The 15,035-nt window shown below is 44.5% G+C and overlaps 1 protein-coding gene across 1 annotated transcript; it reads right to left on the bottom strand.

Moving 5' to 3' along the window:
- Window positions 1–50: 50 nt before the first annotated feature.
- Window positions 51–13,050, bottom strand: LOC139338507 (voltage-dependent calcium channel beta subunit-associated regulatory protein). The gene is made up of 11 exons (XM_070973570.1): window positions 12,927–13,050; window positions 12,496–12,688; window positions 8,974–9,045; window positions 6,013–6,158; window positions 5,774–5,835; window positions 5,502–5,661; window positions 5,229–5,409; window positions 4,998–5,141; window positions 4,237–4,435; window positions 3,911–4,115; window positions 51–3,827 (listed from the first exon to the last, which is right to left on the bottom strand). The coding sequence occupies exons 3-11, from the start codon at window positions 9,019–9,021 to the stop codon at window positions 1,946–1,948; spliced, it is 3,027 nt and encodes a 1,008-aa protein (XP_070829671.1). The 5' UTR covers window positions 9,022–9,045; window positions 12,496–12,688; window positions 12,927–13,050; the 3' UTR covers window positions 51–1,945.
- Between the last annotated feature and the right edge of the window lie 1,985 nt (window positions 13,051–15,035).

Here is a 15,035-nt window from a genome sequence, read left to right as displayed (position 1 = left end):
CCGTACATCAGCTGACATGAATCACATTACAACAGCGTAAAACCATGGGTGAGGGAGTCACTTTTTCTTTTCTTTTTTTAATTCAGAAAAATGTTCAGTCCAAAATGAATGTGTGCCTCAGTTGGTCCCACAAGGTCTAGCCTTTGTCAAGGCTGCAAGACATTTGAATTTTCTGCACTGCTAGGTTTATAATAAAGCAGATGGTTCACCATGAATGACAAAGATATGAGTTTCATAAGATACACACACGCATACATGTCCTGTAGCTCAAACTCAAGTCTATGAAAGGAAACAGAATAAGCCGTACCTACCATTGCAGTTTCCCAGGTGACAGTCTTTATCACACATTATAACATGCAGAAGTTCTCTCATGTTGAAGAGATACAATTTGACATGAACGCGGAATGAGTAATTACACTTTACATCCATACTGAGCAGAGAAAAAGCCTGTGAGATCGCCAGGTTTAACACGTTAAGACACGATGTCTGCGGGATATTAAAGGGTAAGGCTGACAATATTCTATATTTTCTTGATGTCAACATGTTGTGGAAACAAAACTGGTAAGGTGTTTAACTTAATATTATAATTATTTTAAAATGGTCACAAATATCTGCTTTTTTCCCCAATACTAAATTGTCAAAGACAGCTGGGCACAGTCACTTCTAGCAGATGTTCCTAGAAGTGAATTGTTCATTTTGGGGGCACTATTTTCATCTGTGGATTAACACACATTTGTATTAAATTTGTAATGTATATTTAGGGCGGTTTGGAGCTCCATGATGCAGAGGAAGAAGCTATACCAGGCTTTGGCTACACGTGGTTCTTGATGATAGGATAAATTGTTTTTGTCTTTTTATGGCATTTGTTGACAAAAAGAAAATATAGAATTTAACGGAGAGTTGTCTTTATTTAGTAATACAGAGTGAGTATATCCCATTCTGCTGGGATTTGGCCACGAATACTACCTGTGCTGTTTCAGCCTCCGTTCTCACAGCCTCAACTGCCATTGGACCATCTGTCTAAAAGCCTGAGAGGCTCCTTTGTCAGTAACTGTAGGTATCATCTGTCTTTCTCCCCCTCAGAGTCCTAGCAGTCATATAACACTCCACTCAAGCCCACGGAAGCTCCTGGATACCTCCTCCTTAAATATGATGAGTAACAGGGACAGATGACTAACAATCCTATAAAAATAGATGAAATATGAGTATAAAAATTCTTAATGCACATATTTTCGACCGCTGTGTTGGCTGTATAGTCTGGGCATCCCATCTGTTTGTTTAGTGTGCGTAATTCTCCAGGTCTGCTGACATGGTGTTAATGAGAGAGGGCTGCAAGCACTGAAGAACAATTATGTGGTGTTTCTTTACATGGCCGGTGTAAAACCACAAGCTTTCATGGATACGATCAAGACAAGAAGGACACTTGAGGAGGATGTGGTTTTAAAACGAGAGAAATGGGCGACAGAAACTCCATCATTATCTTTCTTCCATCAAAGTGCTTTTTGTTTTCAAGTTAAAACTGTACAATATTCACAGACAAATTGTTTGGACATACAGTAGCATGCTGAAAATTCACAGTTAATTCTGAAAATATTTTTTTCTAAAGATGGGCCTATATTTTCAAAGCTATGTAAATGGATGCATTTGATTTTTTAACCGTTACCAATGAAAAGGGGCATCACATGTCACATGGTGTCACAGTGGAAATTAGGGTCTGAATGGAAAAGCTGAAAGAGACTGGCCAAGAAGGTGCTTCTGTCCCCTCTGTGTTTTGATGCACCAGTTATCAGGCCATGTTCATTTTGAAGATCTGTCCAAATGTAAGGGACCAAGTATCCAACACGTGATGATGTTTGAAGCGTTATAGACCATGTTGTTAAAGTCTGTCATCTTTAGATAATGGATTTGAAATAAAGTTGATGAAGAAGATGGGATTGTTAACAGGTTATATGGGGCTGAAGCCAGGCGAGGCTGTGTGAGACACCGTAAGCACGCGCTCCGTTCCTCCCTGGCCGAGTTTCTCTGCACTGCGCAGGCCACTGTACAGCCTCTCCTCCACTGACATCACCAGCTTGTCTGTCAGGCTGCTCTCTGCCTGCAGGGAAACCTCTGATAGAATAGCTTGACTGCTGTTGTTGTTTCTGTTGTCGACTCTCGGGTCCATGTAGCTCTTCTGTGTGGTTACAGTGGTTATAGTTGTGCTTTCTGTGTCCTTTTCTGTAGAAACTCGGCAGCCGTCGTCCTCAACAGTCGACTCTGCACAACTCTTTGTTGCATCAGTGCCTTCAGAGGTTGTGTTGGCTGTACTTTCTGTAGCATCCCCTGTAGCTTCTTCACTTGATGGCTCTTTGCTCTCTGTGCTCTCTTTGGCTGCTTCCTCACAAGCCGCAACCTCACTGGCTTCTTCATCTGCAGCGCTCGCAATGCGCGACAGTGTGCTGTGATACCTGGTGTCCAGAGGGTAACCAGCGCTGTCACCCCTCCGGAGCGGAGTGAACCTCTGCCTCTCCAAAGATGGGGAGTACCTACCCCCAGCGCCTGACCCCGGATCGCTGTATTGCTTGTGTCTCTGCCACTGTTTCCGGAGGTGAACTCTGGATCTGTGTCTAGAGCGCAGGGGAGAATCCTGCTGGTCAAACCGTGGATCGTGTCGGAGGAACTCATTGAAAAGAGCGTCTGTCTTCTCATCGATGCTGTAGTCACGGCGGCGGAGACGTGGTTGGTGAGGACTAGTGGGAGGAGGGATCGGCTTCATTGGCAGAGATATCAGCTGTGATTGGGATTCTGGAGGTTTCTGGGGATGAAAGGATTTCAGAAGTTGATATGGTTCTTGAAGGGTAAGAGACTGGCTTCCAGTTTGAGATCTCTCCTTTAGCTTCTCCTCTGTCTCAGTGCTGTCTCTCATGTTGTCCTCCAGCTCCTCCTGAAACAGCCTGGCCTCGATGCTCTCGCACACTGAACCTTTCCTCCCAGAACTGGTGAAGAACAACCGTCTCTCAGAAGCCGTCTTCCCTCGAGGAGCTCCAGGAGTCCCAAAGAGCCGCATTTCCTCAGGAGCCCTGGATGGTGCTTCAATTGAGGCATAGCCACTGTCCATCTGCAGGAGCTTACGGTTCCCTGGCTCACTCTCTCCTCCGGCTCCACTTCCCATCTCACTGTCCCCTCCTGACGCCCCTCTGATTCCTCCCTCCAACATCTCTCCCTCTGCCTCTCCCTCAGGCTCATCGTCCAGGTCTTGGGACAAGCAACTGTCCAGGCCAGAGCGAGCTCCTGCACCACCAAGGGACGAGACGCTGTCGGCATCACTGCGGATGGACTCTCGATCTGTGCTGCTCTGGTCTGAGGAGGCGTATTGCTCCAGAGAAGCTCGCAAGCTCCAAATGTCTCTGTACAGGGAGGGCGGAGCCTCCGAGCTCTCCTGGCGAATCATGAAGGAAAGAGATGAGCCTGAGTCTGCCCTTCCTCTGGCCTCAGCTCCCAACACCACCTCATCTCTGTCATCTACCTCTGCCTCACTCTTTTTCCTTACATCTGATGCCCCGAGGTCTGTCTTTATGTCTTCAGTTTTCCTTAACACATCTTCAAACCTTTCCTGTATGGCAGATTCTTGTTGTGGCTCAAACAAGTCATCATCTTCTAGCGATTGTTGCTCGAGTCCCGTTGCTCCTGTTCTCATAACTGCACTGAACTTTGTTTCTTCTTCTACACCTGTTCCATTGGCTGTGGCCACCTCTTGCCTCTGTGCATGGCAATCATTTGTTGGAGAACAGAGATCTCTTCTGGCACTGCTGCTAGCACCTACCTCCACCATGGCCTCCAGTTTTAGCCTGCACAGATGGAGAACAATCAGTTAATCAGCAAGTCTGGGAATTTCATGGTGTAAGTCATGGGATTATGGGAAGGGATGTACCCGCTGAGGAAGATTGAGGACATGGGTGCGGTGGCAGGGTGTGACAGAGACTCCGCAGAGAGGGACTGGAGGCCACTGGTCTGGATGGGAGTATGTGGGAAAGAATCAATGACCTCATCTCGGAGAGGAGAAGAGTCGTCTTCAGTGTGATCGGTGGTTTCACTTGCTGCTCTCTGTCTCTGGAAGGGCCTTCTCTTCGGGGATCCTGGTAGAAATTTGGATGAAAAGATAGCTGTCATCTTTTTATTACCTTTTGTTATAATGCTATTATTTTGCATCATCGACAAGCCAAAGCTTACTCATCCATTCATAACATTTATCCAAACCTTTGGCATCTAGGCTGGCAGCACGGTGACTGCTGTCAAACTTCCACCTCCTGAAGTAAGGCCCTGCCCCCTCCAGACTGGCATGGCGCCGCAGTTTAGAAAAGAAATGTAGAACTGAAGTCTGGCCTGGAGCTGGAGTCAACTCTCCTCTCATCCCCCTTTCGCTCTCAGCCTCTCCCCTGTCCCCGACAGCCTCCATCTGACAGGAGAGATGAAAGAAGAGGAGGGTAGAGGGGGGTGATGAGACATTAAGGAGGGGTTGAGGCAGACGAGCCAAGATGAATCGTGATGAGCAGAGGCGAAGCCCTCAGGGGACAGCAGTTTGTCATGTTGTCACTCAGCTGCAGTGATGACTGATGTTACAGTGCATCAGTAGGTTTGAGCCTGTGGCAGCTGCTTTTCACAGCTCTGTTTATCAACGGGATCAATCTGCACTGAAGAATCTATCTGTGCAAATGTGTTTCAGGCCAAACAGTCTGAATGCTGTGAGGCACAGCCGTGCTTTAAGCTATAAGCTTACTGGATGTCAGCATGCTAACATGGCTCACAAACACACTGCTAGTTTGCTGATTTTTAACAGGTATGTTTGAAATGTTTGCCGTCTTAGTTCAGCGTGTTAGGATGCTAACATTGCTAAAGGGAACATCAGTAGTTTTTCAGGCAGACCAAAGTGCCGGACAAATTATAGTTACATTTATTGGCCTGTAGTATGTAATGATCATTTTATAACTCTTAATATAAAGTTAAAAAGAGAAACTCACCGTCTGGGACCGTGTGTGTGGTGCTTTCATGGCTGATGGGGCCTGTCTAGGGCCCTGGTCCAGGATGGTTGAGTGGTGTGGGTCCCCCGGCAGACCTCCGCTGAGGCTCTGTCCCATCCAGTCTGGGACTCTTCTCTCAGCGGGCTGGAGAGAGAAATCGACGTGGGTCAGGGATGAAAATCAAAACTGCTTCAGTGAGAGCTGTGAGACAAAGCAGTCCCAGTATCATACCTGGTAGATGGTGAGGGGCAGTTTGGGGGCTGCAGTCTCGCTGATGTTGATGGTGCTACTCTCTGTTGAGTCACACTCCATGATGGTGAGGATCTTCAGGTCACACGGGGCCGGAGGCAGGTGAAGGTGGGTCAGTCGGGCCTTTTTCAGGTGGTGGAAGTCGCCCTCGGTCAGAGTGTACCTGGAAAAGACGACGTTTCATCAAAATGAAATCCATCAACAGCTCATCCAGATAATAAAGTAAGAACTTGTCGTAGCTCAGCTGAGCAGTACCTGCGTGCTTTATCCTGAGTCGTCTTCTGTTCGTAAAGCGCAGATTCGTTGAAGGAGACTCTGCGGCCAGTGGACCCAGTGGAGACAAATCGTTCTGATTCTCCATCATGACAGCTAGAAGCTGAGAGAGCGTCTGATTCATCCAGATGAATGGTGATCTCTGGTTGACGAAGAGGACAAGGACAAACCGTGGGAGAGAAATAATGGAGTTAGTGACGACTGTGGACCAGAGTGCACGTACATATGAATTTTAAAGAACACACAGCTCTGACCTTGGGTGGGCTGAGAATCCTCAGCATAGGTGGTGTTGGTCTTCTCAAGGTCATCGCTGGCTCTGAAAAGGGGGAATTGAGTTTTACTCTTTGTGCTCAGTCACAGAAGTGAAAACGCCTCGTCAATTTCATATTCAGCACAGCTTCAATCCACTGCTGTCACAATCACGCTGGCTCCTGTAATCCTCGTGCATTTGCAGACGGAGCAGGCCCGTCACTCAGCGGCGGGGGGCACCCACCTGGAGTAGCGTCGTCCACCCATGCAGCAGCGGTGACAGAAGAGGAGCAGCAGGGAGAGCAGGACCAGCGTCCCCCCGGCAAAAACGCTCAGCAGCACCAACAGCAGCACATAGTTCTCCACCTGGCCCGCAGACACAGGCACATCCTGGTGAAGAAGAGGAAAACGAGTTTAAGACCCCAGCAGAAGTACATTTTATCAACTACTGTGCTTGAGTACAATTTAAAGGTACTTGAGTATTTCCATGTTATGCTGCTGAATACACTTTATCAATTTTTCTGTTGGATCGCTGCGTTTTGTAGATCCATCAAAAGCTAAATGTCAGAGGGAACTGCTGTACTGTAATTTAAACTGCTGTAATTAACAGCTGTGGTCACTACTTGCAACAGATAAAGTTTTTACATATAAGGTGTAAGTTCCTCATAGAATAGGAAATATGTATGGAAATTAAATTAATTCCGCTTCCACCTGCTCCAACCTTAAAATCATGCTGACATGTCAATGCATTAGTAAACATACAGTGTTATAATGTAAAGTCAGACACTAGGACTCTCACTTTGGGAACTGGGTGGTAAAGGTACTCACCGCAAATTTTAAGGCTGTTAAAGCTAACATGTTAGCATGAAGCATGGCATTGGACATTCATTCTGCTTTTAGATTTCTGTTGTTCCACGACAACCCCCGAAGCTGGGATGAGTCCAGGTCGTATGCTCACCAGCTATTTGCTAACTTTGCTTTTAGGTACTCATCACTAAGCCATTTTCACATTACAAACATATATATTATACTGTATATAGCGAAAGTTTTAAATGCAGGACTTTTACTTGTGACTTTGCTTCTTCTACCACACACATACACACTGATGAAAGATACACGTAGAAATATGAGGCAGAAAATAACCTTGAAACTTTCCCTTCTGACAAAATACGAATCTTCACAGAAAATATCAACTGTGTCACTGCAAATACCAGCCTTCAAAAGCAGTGGCTGAACTCTGATGCTCACTGTGCTCTGTTCTTGGGTTGCGCAACATCAATTTAATTTCCATTGCTCGTAGTCGGATGCCTTTGCTGGAGCCCATAACTCATTCCTTTAGTAGCACAATAAGGCAGAAACTTGCATATCTGTGCTGTCATGTTGTTTTGTTGTTGTGAGCTCTGTGGCTTCGTTAGTCCAGCTGGGACACTAATTGATTCTTCTTCCTTCTGAGCTCTGCGGCAATGAGGAATCTCTTTGTTGCATTACGCTGTCAGATAAGTAGCGCAATATTTAATAAGGAGTGGAATTAACACTGAAAGACTTTCTTAAGTCCCTGCCTCCTCACAGTGATTCTTATCCACACACAGTCGACAGCACAACTGCCCTCCTCTCCACTCTCTCTGATTAATACTCTCAGTCTTGGCTGAGTGAGCTTGGGGATGCTAATCGAAACGTCAGCAAGACCCTTAATTCAATTTCCCAGCTCTTCTCAATGAGGGGGAAATGAGGCCTCTGCAGGCTAAAAATGGAAATCGGAGGAGGATGCAGATGCACATGAGCAATCCCCACACCAGACTTTCCTGGTTCTTCTTCCAATGTCAGTTTTCAAAAGAGGATGAGAATAATTGGGTTTTTTTCACCATCACAAATTCATCTATTGCAACATTTCCCTTTATATAATATATGGTAATGTTAAAGATTGTCATGGGGCTTTGAAGGAAAGGCGTGGAGGAGCTCCTCGAAGGGCACAGACCGACCTTTAGCTGATGGTGACCTTAGCAGAAGCTACAGTTACAAGGTCATAACAGCATCCTGCAGCTGATGGGATGCACAGACACTAGAGCTACAGCAAACAATCATTATCAATTGATCTGCACGTTCCCTTTTTCAGTCAATCACTTTGTCTGTAAAATGTTAGAAATTTGTGAAAAATGCCTCAGTTTATAATTTGCAGTCAGTCACAAGAAAAGACAACCAGAGAATGTTTGACATTTTGATCGAGAAATGTCTGAAACGATTAATTCGGTCATCATCGGCGCAGATTAACCTTGTGTTGATGGACTGTGAGGTGTGTTAGAAAACAGAGGGTGTGTGTGTGATAAAGAGCAAAAGCAGCTGGTTTTATGATGACTCTGCTTTCACTGGAAGCGGTTAAGGTACTTCCTGTAAGCATCAATCAATGTGTCCACTTCAATCATGAGCTCAATCTAACAGTCGGAGAGAGAGCTGCCGAACAGAGGAAGCTGTTATTTCCTACTTAGACAACCGGAGAATGTCAAGGACTGTGTGCGTAAGAGCAAATGAAAACGCACTTTTTCTCCCTCTTCATTCAACCTCAATCTTGCTTCAGGCTTCAACACAATAACGATGTGCATACCTTGATACACCCACGGGTACATGTGAGTGTGTGTGTGTTCAGCACAGAAACAGACACAGTCTGTCAGAGCGTCTGCTTAATGAAATCTGCTGTTTTTACAAGCTCAGCCAAACAGGAAGAACAACATAATCAATCAGGTGGAGCAGCGAAACCTCTCGCCAGTCTTCAGGCCATGTTTCTAACACACACACACTGTGGAGGCAAACGACTGTCAACTCCCCCTCCTCATAGACACCTCTACCTGTCCAATAATCACCGCCGCTGGCTCACATGGCCTCCGCAGTCCTCCAGGGGCCACATGGCTCACAAAGCCAACAGCACACTCAGTCCTGTTTTTGAGTCAAGTCCTCTTTGGATACGAATCAATCTGTCCTCCACTACTGCTCCACCTGGGACATAATACCTGGAACGCTGTGGCGTTAGCTCACTGTGACTTTTGTTGTTGTTGTTGTTGATGATGTCTACCTATTGGCTGCTGCGTTTGGCAGAGGTCCAGCTTGATCTGTACAGTATTCTGGAAGAGTTGTGGTTGACTAGACTACAGACACCTGCCGATGTGAAGGTGTGGAGAGTATGTGTTGATGGTGTCAGACAGCTCGTACTCACAGTGGAGTTCTCAGTCAGACTTGTTAGAACAGGCAAATCATTGCTCATGGTCCAGGTCAGCGTGAGAATACCCTGCAGAGGATGGAGAAAATGAGGTCAGACAGAGCCGTCGCTTCTTTCCCGACAGTGATACAGTTTCTGTTATTTTATGCAGAAAAGTGCAGAGGAGTTAAACGATGAGGTGAACTGATCCCGTCAACAGATCAAACCCACCGGTTAATCGATCTTGCAAACAAGTGTTGTTTGTGGAGCAAAGGCCTAATTCATCCCGTCCTTCTGTTTAAACCTCTATTATTTAAAAACTATTCAAAACACCTCAGTGAACCACCTGGTGACACGTTCCTATATTATGATGAACATGGCCACTGTAGTGTGTTTTGAGCTAACGCACTCACCAAAGCACCCAATGCGTATTAATCCACCGCTGTAAATAGTCTCCAACAAAAACACAATTTCCTCCTGTTTGAGTAACATTTGTTCAAAACTACTGTGCCCAGCTGTTTTGGGACATGATGTAGTCTGTTGCATGTATGTACGTATACACTTATAAACCATTTTCAGAGATTTACATCTTCAGTACTGAATGATCAGAGACAGACTGGGGAAATTAAGAAGGAGCGCTGTGGTGGATTGAGGCAGTGCTGGTTTTGGTCTATTCATGGGATTTACTGACAAAAACAAAGATATAGAATACAACCAGACTTATTTTGTCACCCTTATGTTTTTTAATCATTTGTCTGTGTGCATTGATTTGATGCTGTTCTTTCAGTGTAATAGTCATATGGGCATTGTGTGATGACGACTAATAGCCCAACAGTTGGGCATGTTATCCGTGCATGTATATTAGCAATCTTTCAATTCAAAGACAATGCTTGATGAGAAAATATATCGAAACACAAAATATGAAAATGTTCAAGGAATTAGAGAATCAAATCAAACATTTCATGGTGCTCTGGGTGCACTGAGGGAATCTGGACTCACAGCCTCAGTATTTCTAAATTCCTGGCTAATGGGGCCAATAATGCTATTTAGTATTGAACGTCCATAAAGTTGGGGGACTTGCAAGAGACAGATATTAAAATGAACAGTCAAAATCGGTACCACAGAGACTAAAATATCCTCAAACAATCAGACAGCGTCTTTCATAACACCTTCCAACCCCAGTTTGTAATGAATGCTTTCGGTTACAAGTTTGACGTCATCAGTCCAAAGCAAAGATAACCCTGATGACATCACTATGGTTATTTTATCAGCCTTTGGAGAAACCTCCCCAGAGCAACAAAAAACATTACACAACTGTTTCCACAAACTGAACATCCTTGTGTAAATTTGGTGTAATGTCCCTTTAACAAACCAGAGTGGCATGTCTGGATTGAGTGCTGCGTATTAAATCCTCATGTGTCTAAACATTTACTGACGTCTCCTGAAGATGAACAATAACCAAGAACCCCTGACAACAAACTCTCATCTACGTCTCTCGACTGCAGACCAGCATCTGTTAAACTAGACTCAGGAAGACAGACACAGAAGGACAAGTGCGGCAGGCGAAAGGGAAAGGCAGGAGAGCTGACAACATAACTATTTACACAGGGCGCAGCTTGTGTAACATCAATCCATTATTGCATTCCTTACACATACTGGTAGCATTGCGGCACACTCCCTCACCATGTGAGAGTCATATTTTATGTAATATCTCATACATACCAACAGCTCAAGGTAACTATGATGAGGACAAAGCTCTCAAAAGCAAGAGCACACCAACAAGAGAGAACCACACACACACACACACACACACACACACACACACACACACACAGATTACATGAACAAATATTTCTAAAGAGTATATGAATATGTAAGAAATGATGTAACGCTCTATAATGTGGTTGTAGATGGATATAAGGACATTTCTAAGTGTTTATTAAGTAGTATTTGTCACCAATTATAACCTATTTATATATATTTTCTTTTATCACAGCTATGTTTTACTATATTCATCATTCATTGACTGTTTGTACAGCAGCCTCCACTTCCATCTGCTTACAGCTACATTGTAGTGTGTTATAAACGATGTATCACATGTTTATGTACTGATTGTATGTGAAGAACAGGGGGACTTCAAGAAAAGCAATGCCTGAATTTTAATAAAATAAACCACTGTGATTTCAGATAGCCGTTGCCTTTGAAGACTGTTTTTTCGCCCCTTGAAGACATCTGTCTTCTCCTTGCTGATTGCACAGCTGACATGGTTTAAAGCTGCCTCGCAGAAGAATTCAATGATGTGGTCTTATGCACTATATCGTTCAAGGTTTTAAGAACGTCCTTCCCGGCAGTCTTACATTTTTCGTTTTCATGACAAATAAAATCACTAATGCGACACTAAAGGAAGGCGTAGCTGTGCTGAATTCACCATATTATCTAACCTGTCTGTCAGAGTCACACCTGGTTAACAGGTAAACATCCAGTCAGTCATCAGTCGCTCTATTTGTGGACTTCCTGAGTTGATTTTGCCCATCACCGTATCCGGACAGACAATGAAGATCACTCCGACACATTCAGTGAAACAAATCTAAAATTTAAAGTTCTAGTTGACTGACTTTTGGGGGACATGTGACATAATGATTAAATGATGAACAGATCATCTAGAATATTCTCATCTGATGAAAAGCTGCACCTAGAAAAACAGGTGGTCCTGAATATGTTTTTTACTGTCAGTGTGTGCGAGAAACTACACAGAAACAAGATGAAGAAAGTGTATTTCAAGGGTTTTTTTTCCATCATAATGCTAATTTTGAGAACAATGGCTCCAAAGTCCTTTTATGGATTATCATCTTTATTCAGTTTTTATGATTATTCTAATCAAAAGTTATAACTCTTCAGTTACACAGGAGCTTTTTTCCCCTTAGTCTAATTTTGAGCACGCTTAAAATTATCATTATTAATCATTAGATTATTAGTGGCCTTACCTATATATTCCTATATGCAGAAAAATATCACCTTGCTAATTAATTATTATTAATTATCAAGCTATAATTAATATTATTTAGACCAGTGACAGTTTGACCAAATCAATTGCTTCACCAGCATTTGATTTGTCAGTTAATACTGAGGATAAATAACCGGAATATAAAACTGAAAATACTGACCCCGGCTGGTGGAGAAAAAATACATCCAAAGTGTGTGCGCGCGCGTATGTGAGCGCGCGTTACTTTCCAGGCTCTGATGACATGTTACAGCCTCACATCATCTCTCGCTTTAACCATACATATCAGGCACACAAACAGGCGGACGAGGCGGCTCAGGCGGACAGACAGACAGACAGACAGACAGACAGACAGACAGACAGACAGACAGACAGACATCAGCCTCCTCGTTCATTCCATCAGTGGACTGTAATGATGCTTGTGGTGTTTGTACCCTTATAAGCACCATCAGTAGTACACGGAGGGAGGAGGAGGGTAACTGCATATCACCCTGACGTGTGACTGGATGATGATGGTCTCCAGATGTGCTGTATCTTACGGTCTATGCAGGCGGTGTTGAAGCAGCCTCCCTCCGCTCTGTGCAGGCTGACTACAGCGACCCGCTGCAGCCGGCGGCGCTCAGCGGCAGCAGCGGCAGCAGCATCAACATCAGCAGCGGCAGCGTCTTCCTCTCTCCTCCGAAAAGCCGCCGATCGGGGCTGTCCCACATCTCCGCGTCGTCCGCGCTCAGCCTGCGGGGAATAAATCACGATTAGTCACACGGGAGCCTTCATGTGGCGGGCACGGGGGCTCCGCCGCGGTCCCCTCGCGTCCAACACCTCTCATCAAATTAGATGCGATTATCTGGAGCCGCGCCGTGTCACCTGTCCCTCATCTTACATAATGAAATAGTAGCACTATTAACTCCGTGAGCACGCCTGGAGGTCCGCTGACTGGTCCTGATGTGAGCGGGACAAAGCTCGCACTCACCCGGCTGTAGACTCTGTTTGAAGCGGCGGTCCACACGCAGCCTGCTCTGTCTGCATACTTTAATTTGGGCTTCAAATAAAGACTGTAGTTATGAATGAAACCACACGCGATTAGACACACCCACCGCCCGCTCCCCACGCACCATGTGACCAGCACTGATGATGGTGATGGTGGTGATGATGATGTGAGATGGAGGAGAAAACCCGACCTCATTCACAGCAGCAGCTGCTCATGAATGGCAGCTGCTGAGAGGACGATTGATTTGTTGCCTGAAGGATTTATTTTAGGTACCGCTGCAGATATTTTGATGAATATTTTGATGTTTTGTTTTGTTTTTTTATTAATGTTTGGGTCCGCCGCTGTTTCTTTGCTGCTAGGCAAGACGCAGGGAGACAGATGGGTGCTGTGGACGTTTTTGTAGTTTCAAGTTTCACCACACGGTGGCAGCGATGCTCTGTTGTTTTCAGGTCGAACGTACATAAGATGGAAGTTTTCCATGCGGATCCAGTCATCAGTGGACCACGCCAAGGCTCTCATGAGACCCCCAGCTAAATAAAGAATTGCTTAGTTCCGCTCTTATTTAATAGAAGAAGTCCAAATTAGATCATTTACACCATGATAATGGCTTTTAGTGAAAGATTTGATCCTGCAATATTGTTATCAAATGCACACTGGAGAAAACTGTGCAAATCTATGTACAGTATATTTCCCTCTGTAGCTGTAGATGGAAGAATTTGGAAGACAAGAAGCTTGAAAAATACCAAGGGCTGAAAGAGGAGCAAGAGAAGGTGTGGGGAGTAAAGGCAACAGTGGTACCAGTGGTGATCGAGCACTGGGAGCAGTGATCCACAAACTGGGAGACAAATGCTACTAAAAATATAACATTTTTTAAAATTACAATCTGGGTCAGTGTTTAAAATTTTCCATCAAATGTTCCCTTATTTTCTTGATACCCTGTTTGTTTGTTTGTTTGTTTGTTTGTTTTTGCATCTCCAGCATTTTCTGCATTACCTAATCCAAGCAGCGTAGCCTCTGCAGTGTATGTTCTTAGAAACGAAGGAGTAGCACCAGTGGAAAATGCGTCAGCAGCAAAGTGGCAGGAGGTCTAATCTGTGCCTGTATGATAACAGAAAGCTGGGGGACGGTGGCTCTGACTTAGTAAGTTAGACTTCTGAGGAACCCATTTCATGTTTCTGCACAAAACCTTTCATCCAAAACTTTTGCAAACTGGCCCAAAACTGGAACAGCTGTTTGAGGGACAGAAATAATGGCCCACATTGATCTGACTGGGGGAGTCAGTTCAGAGCAACCAGAACGACCTACATGTAGCTGACCGACACAGTGAAGTTAGTCGGAGGAATGAGGTGTCACATTTTTCGGACAGATGCAGAAGAGATGTTGTTTTTCCAAGAATGTGACCACATGTCTCCTCTACCATGTCTATGTAAACATTCACGGCCTGTCATGTCTTCTCACGCTATGTATCTCACATTCCACTGAGTTTTTGGGCCATTTTAAGCTCCTCCGTCTCTTTTCCTCTCGCTTATGAGGTTCAAATTTATTCTACGAGCAATTAAGTCCGAGAGACCTCTTCAAACATCTGAAACATAAACAGCATGTGGTTTTCAAGGACTTGGGACTTGTTTAGAGGAAAGAGAAGAGTCCATTGTGGGTACAGTCTCTGACCCCTCACTTAAAATTCTATAAATACATTTCTTGTGAATATTTATTAGAGGTTTAATACTATACACAAAAAGTATCCTGACATATACAAGGCAATTCCATGACCTCTCAGTCTTTTAAGATGTTTGTCAGACATTTTTAGCATAGTCTGTCGTTGGTAAAGTCATAAGTGGATAAGGCTAGGCTACATTAGCTAGGGTAAGAGTTACTAGCATAGCACACCCGAATCATTGAGCAAACTGTTGCCACTTAAGTTGCATTATGGGTAATGTAGGCGTCAGGTTTTGACAAGAAAGAAGAATGTGTCACTGCGAGGCTGACAGTGTTACAGGTGTGCAATGCCAAATTGCTGAAGTACTCTTTAAATCAGAGTCCCACCTCGTCTGAGGAACATGTTAAATTGGTGAGCAAGGCTGCAAAGTAAAT

This window comes from Chaetodon trifascialis, chromosome 11 (genome assembly GCF_039877785.1).
Source record: "Chaetodon trifascialis isolate fChaTrf1 chromosome 11, fChaTrf1.hap1, whole genome shotgun sequence".
In the NCBI taxonomy this organism is placed as follows: Eukaryota; Metazoa; Chordata; class Actinopteri; order Chaetodontiformes; family Chaetodontidae; genus Chaetodon; species Chaetodon trifascialis.
Note: the sequence above shows the minus strand (reverse complement) of the source record. Positions and strands in the feature narration are given on the sequence as shown.

Excerpts from the sequence above, each read along its gene's own strand:
- LOC139338507 (XM_070973570.1), bottom strand. The coding sequence starts at position 9,021 with ATGAGCAATGATTTGCCTGTTCTAACAAGTCTGACTGAGAACTCCACT. Across the intron at positions 6,159-8,973 it reads GTCTGACTGAGAACTCCACT|GATGTGCCTGTGTCTGCGGG; the intron begins GTGAGTACGAGC and ends CTTCTTCACCAG. Across the intron at positions 4,436-4,997 it reads CACACACACGGTCCCAGACG|ATGGAGGCTGTCGGGGACAG; the intron begins GTGAGTTTCTCT and ends CTCTCCTGTCAG.